Raw genomic sequence first — 5,505 nt, 5'->3', positions numbered from 1 at the left:
CAGGCGGCGGCGGCGGCAGCAGCGGGCGTGAGGCGTCGTGCATGGCGGCGGGGGAAGCGTAGTACCGGGCTGGACCCGGGCGGCGGCGAGCGGCCGAGATTGATGTAGCTTGCAAGCGGCAGGGAGAGCTTGGCAGCAGGGGCGGAAGCGTCTAGAGCGTGGCATGCGCGACTGGGGCATGCACAAGAGGGAGGAGTTTGTGTCGGCGGCGGCGAAACTCACTCGTTGGCTGTGGGGCAGGTCTGCAGCTGGCCAGCGGCAGGAGCAGGGCCAGCAGCAGGGCTGCCGGGCCCAGCAGGGCTTGGAGGCGCGACATGCTTGTGTGTGGGGTATCGGAGAGAACAGGCAAGGAAAGTTCAGGGATGCGTGTGTCGGAATTAACGAGTTATACCGGGTTTTGTAGGAAATAAGAAACCTCCAGCGTGGCGCTGGAAGCTGCTGGGCAGCTGCAAGCCTGTGGCTGTGAGGAGGCCTCCCCATCTACTGGAGACCTTCCTCTGCCTTTCCTCTGGTTAGGTGAGCACCACACCGGGTTTAGATGCGCCGCCATGCGCCAGTGCCTTGACAGGAGGGGGCGGCGCCCCTGTCAAACCATGCATGCGCCCAGATGGGTGTCGATCTGGGCGGCGGCGGCAACGGCGCCTTGCATCCACTCGCCCTCTCACAGCATGAAACGATGTTCAAAACAATGTAAAATCACAATGTACAAACACCCGGGGAGCTGGGCGGGCGGGTGGGCGCCTGTTCCTCCTCCGAAGTCCTCCGGAGTCCTCGTCCACCCCGCAACGCCACCGCTGCCCTCTGCACTACTGACACCCCCCCTCTCAGTACAGGTGTGGGCCTGCCACCTCGGCGCCGCACTCGGCGATGTGCCGCTTCAGGCTCGGCATGTTGGCCTGCGCCGCGCCGCACCGGTGGCACCGCTGCGCGCCCCTCAGCAGCGCCTCCTTCTCCTGCAGGCTGTACCGCAGGGCGCCATGCTGGCGCAGCTGCTCCACCACCCAGGCGGCGTCCAGGAAGAAAGAAGGGGAGGTGAAGGAGTTCCTGCAGCAGGCGGGGGCGAGATCAGGCAGGCAGACAGGTGGACCGATCTGCATTTTGCAATCAGGCGCGTGGCACCGGCCAGACGGAGCATGCAGCGCAGCGGAGCCTCCTCCCTCTCACAGACACACACAGACACCACCTCCGACAGACACACACTTGCACACACACACACACAATTGCACACGCCCCGCCGCGCTGGCAGCGCCGCAGCACCAGAGCTGGCAGCGCAGCAGCGCCAGCGCCGCCGCACCAGTGCTTCTTGTTCTTCAGCCAGGCCGAGTCAAAGTCCTGGCTGACCACGTGCATGTGCAGCTGCCTGACGGAAGGTACGGCGTGGAAGCCGGCGCGGAAGCGCAGGCCGGGGCTGCGCCGCTGCATCTGGCCCACCTGCCGCCGCGCCACCACCTGCGCGGGGGTGAGCAGGAGAGGGAGCGACCGGGGAGGCAGGTGGGAGGGCGGAGCGGCAGCAGTGACAGCGGGCGAGAAGCCTCCTGTCCAGCCAGGCGCCTGGGACGCCACGGCTGCCGCCGAGCCGCTGCCCTGCTCCGTGTGCCCCCACTCCCCACTGCCATGCCCCCTCACGGGCCCAGATTGCTCACAATCATGTGCTCCAGCAGCGGCACATCTGCTGCTGTGAGGTCCAGGGGGCCCTCCAGCCGCCGCTCCCGCGCCACCACCAGCCAGTGCTGCCGCGCCTGCAGCCGTGACAGGGCAGGCAGGCAGGCACGGGCTGCGGGTCTGGGCTAAGCGTGGCCGGTGAGCATTAGGTGCAGCGGCGGCAGCGGCGGCGGGCGAAATGGGGGCGGAAGCAGGTGCAGCGGCGGCAGCGGCGGCGGGCGAAATGGGGGCGGAAGCAGGTGCAGCAGCAGCAGCGATGAGCTTGCCTTTGGAAATTTATCTGCTATCCACACCGTAAGATCATCGTATTGCAGGTCTGGTTGGACGGCCCGGCAGCTGCAGGCAGGCAGGCAGGAAGGCCAGGCGGGCAGGCCATCACCAGCAGGCAGCAACAGCAGCGCAGCGCCCCTGGCCTCTATGTGCCCTGCCCTGCCACAATCCGCCTGCCATGGCGCCGCCTGCCATGGCGCCCACCCACCTCTCCGGTTTGGCGGCAATGGTGGCCAGGCTGCTGGCCCAAGAGGCCTGGCCGTCAAATCCGTGCTTGGATTTGCCGCCGCTGGGTCCGGCGCCGCCAGATGCAGGAGAGGCGGGGCCCGCAGCAGCGCCTGGCCGCGGCTGCGGCCGCGCTGCTGCCATCAGCGCCTGGAACGCATCGCCGCCGCCGCTGCCGCCCTGATGCTGCTGCTGCTGCTGCCGAGGGTGTCCTGTGCTGCTGGGGGACGCTGTTGGCTCCTTCTGCTTCTGCTGCGGTGCATGCGCATGCGCCTCGCCTGCGTTCCCCTGCGCCCCGGCTGCCGCAGGCTGTCCCCCCTCCCCCGCCTGCGCAGCCTGCTCAGCAGGCGCCGGCTTCAACACCTTCTTGAAGAACCGATCTATGGTGTTGAGCGCAGCGGCCTTGGGCGGCGGTGGCCTGAGCCTGGCATACTCGGCCGCAGGGTCAGGGTGGCTGGGCCCGTAGAGCGACCACGCCTCCAGCGCCGCCGCCGCTTCGCCGTCGCTCTCGCAGATCTGCACAGCCAGGGGCCAGGAGGCAGCAGCGACAGCAGCAGGCAGGCAGGCAGGCAGGACCAGGCCATGGTCAGCGTGGCGGCTGTGGTGGCGGAAGAAGCAGCACACTGCAGCAGCACACTGGACCGGTGGAGAGCGCGTAGAGGCAGCAGCTGGGGCCAATCGCACACTGGTACTGCTCACCAGCACGCTGGCAAAGCCCTCCCGCGCCTGCGGGTCCCCACCCTCCTCCAGCTGCCGCTGCATGCGGGCCACTGCAGGGCGCAGGAGCGGCGTCGTCGTCGTCGCAAGGCGGCGCCAGCAGGCCGGCACCTCGGGCAGCGGGCAAGCCGACGGCTGGACGGCCGGCGGCTGGACGGGGCGCGGCATGCACACAAGAGACGGAGAAAGCAGGACGGGGCCGGCCTGTGTGTGTACACCAATCCTCGGCACAAGCCAGCGGGTGCGCACCTGCCGGGTAGGCCGCCTGTCCCTGCAGCGCGCCCTCGTGGTCGTTGCGTGCCGCCGCCCGGCTCTGGCACAGCTTCACCGGCAGCTTCAGCATCAGGCAGTGCGCCTGCTGGCGGCGGCGGCGGTGGGCCCGCGGGCGCGCGAGCGGCGGCAAGTCTGGACAGCGTTGGGCTCCGTGGGCAGCGCAGCGGGGCACAGCGCTCGCAGCAGGCATTTCTGGTGCCCTGGGCTGCCGCCCGTGGCTCGGTGCACCCGCTGCAGGCCCCGCCCCTCCCACCCACCCAACCGCCCAGCCACCCTCTTGCCCTCAGCCACCCTCCACCCGCCCACCTGCACGCCGTGCTGCTGCGCCAGGCGCACAAAGGGCCGGCGCTGGTCCTGGGTGACGCCCGTGCGGTCGACCACCACGCTGGCGCCGCCCGCCAGCGCCCGCGCCGCCGCCTCCAGGCACTGCTCCCGCGTGCCGCGGCGGCCGCCTGTGGCGGCAGCGGCACACCAGAGCGTGTGTGTGTGTGTGTGCGTGTGTAGGTGTGGGTGTGTGGGGTAGACAGCGGGCTGTTGGAGCAGAGTGCGATGCAGCCAGGCAGGCAGGCGGGCGGGCAGGCAGGCAGGCGGACAAGCCAGGCAGGGGGGCAGACAGGCGGGCGGGCAGGCAGGCGAGTGGGCGGGTCGGCGTGTAGAGCCCACCTGCGATGCTGTCCTGGTTGATGCGCACCCAGCGCCGCGGCGCTGCCTGCTGCTGCGGCTGCTCCCCAGGCTGCTGCTGCTGCTGCTGCTGCTGCTGGCCGGCCTGCTGCGCCCTCTGGATCAGGCTGTGGCAGAAGGTGCTCTTCCCCGCGCCCTGCAGCCCCACCATCACAAGCACCACGGGCGCCGCCGCCGCGGCAGCAGCTGCTGCCGGCTGGTGCTGCTGCCGCTGCAGCTGGCCGCCTGCCTGCCCGCCCTCCACGCGTGCCCGCTTGCTGGGCGGCGCCTCGCCGCCGCCTCTGCTGCCGCCAGCCCCATCGCCAGCCCCGCCGCCGGAAGGGCCTGCCCCAGGCTGCGCGTGCGCAGCCGCCGCCGCAGGTGGCGGAGTACCGCTGGTTTCTGCTGCCGCACCCGGGCCGGCCTCTCGGTTGCCTCCAGGTGCGGCCGCCGCCGGGCGCTGGGCTGCCGCTGCCCCAGGGCCGGACTCCAGTTTGACAAACATCGAGGGGTCAAACGCGAGCAGCAGCACGCGGTCGCCTGGGGCCAGCACCCACGAATCACCTGCGGCAAGGTGGGAAGGCACAAAACATTACAGGCTAGGCGGATGATGACGAGGAGCACGCACACAGCGGCGGCGGCCTTACCGGCGTTGAGGAGCACGCTGCCGCCGCTGCCGCCCGCAAACACCACTTTGGTGGGGTTGACCGGGCTCAGGCTGGTGACGTGTACGCCCTCGGGGCGGCAGTCGAGCCTGAACTGCTGCCTGCAGGAGGCAAGAGGCGGGCAGGTTGAGCAGCGGCAGGTGGAGGACTGGCGGCAGGCGGGTCGCCCGGCAGCACCTTGAGCACGTCGGTGGCTGCTCGCTGGCGGGCTTGCCGGTGTCGGCGCGCCCATATACGCGCTGGCTGCCCACCGCCAGCTCCTCCGAGACTCCAGTGAAGCGGCGGAGGAGAGCCGCAGGCATTTACAACATTCTATGTGAACGGGCGCCCTCCCACCAGGATTCGGGTGCTGTGTACTCCCCCAGATTGTGGTGGCTCGGCAGGGCACATTTCAGGAGCCTGGCGCCGCCAGCCTGTCAAGGATGGGCCGCACCTCTGCCACGTGCACCCTTGCCCACCTTAGGGCCTGGACGCCCTCATGCGTGCATGCCCGCCAGCCGCTCGATTCACCCATTTTTGTACACTCATTGGGCTCTTGAAAAGCGGGCCAACACGCCCTACAAGTGTGCAGCGAGCTCCCACCACCTGTCAGTGGGCGCAAAACCGCCTGAAAACCAACTTCACTCGCGGGACACGTGCCTTGATCGCATTCCAATGGTGTTAGAAAAGGTTTGGACGCACGGGCGGACCGGGAAACGCCTCCCTGCAGCTTGGCATTTTTGAATGGCGCCCTGCAGCTGGCGCCCACAGACTCTTGACTACCCCCTCTGCAGAATGCTCTCCTCAAGCTAGTGGTTACAATCATGCTCACAAATCATTTAGCACTCTTGTCACCGACAGGGCCGGCCACCGCCCTCCCCGGTCCAGCACTTAGGCAACGTGAGCAGCTGCCGGTGCCGGCGCCGTTGCTGCATGTTGCTGCTGCAGCCCAGCTCCACCCATCAGTCTTCTTCTGCTTCACTCCACTGCAGGCAGGCAGCTTTCCCTGAATAGCCGGGTTGCACAGGAGCAGGGCGCAGCCCCCGGCTGGCTG

General features: G+C 69.0%; 1 protein-coding gene across 1 annotated transcript; it reads right to left on the bottom strand.

Moving 5' to 3' along the window:
• Positions 1 to 824: 824 nt before the first annotated feature.
• Positions 825 to 4,774, bottom strand: CHLNCDRAFT_136358 (hypothetical protein; the record flags this gene model as incomplete). Its single annotated transcript, XM_005845684.1, has 11 exons — positions 825 to 1,044; positions 1,295 to 1,449; positions 1,644 to 1,739; positions 1,956 to 1,998; positions 2,141 to 2,673; positions 2,857 to 2,927; positions 3,124 to 3,232; positions 3,454 to 3,599; positions 3,811 to 4,371; positions 4,455 to 4,573; positions 4,659 to 4,774. The coding sequence occupies 11 exons, from the start codon at positions 4,772 to 4,774 to the stop codon at positions 825 to 827; spliced, it is 2,169 nt and encodes a 722-aa protein (XP_005845746.1).
• Between the last annotated feature and the right edge of the window lie 731 nt (positions 4,775 to 5,505).

This window comes from Chlorella variabilis (genome assembly GCF_000147415.1).
Source record: "Chlorella variabilis unplaced genomic scaffold CHLNCscaffold_16, whole genome shotgun sequence".
NCBI classification, from domain to species: Eukaryota; Viridiplantae; Chlorophyta; class Trebouxiophyceae; order Chlorellales; family Chlorellaceae; genus Chlorella; species Chlorella variabilis.
This window is presented reverse-complemented; position numbering and strand designations above follow the sequence as displayed.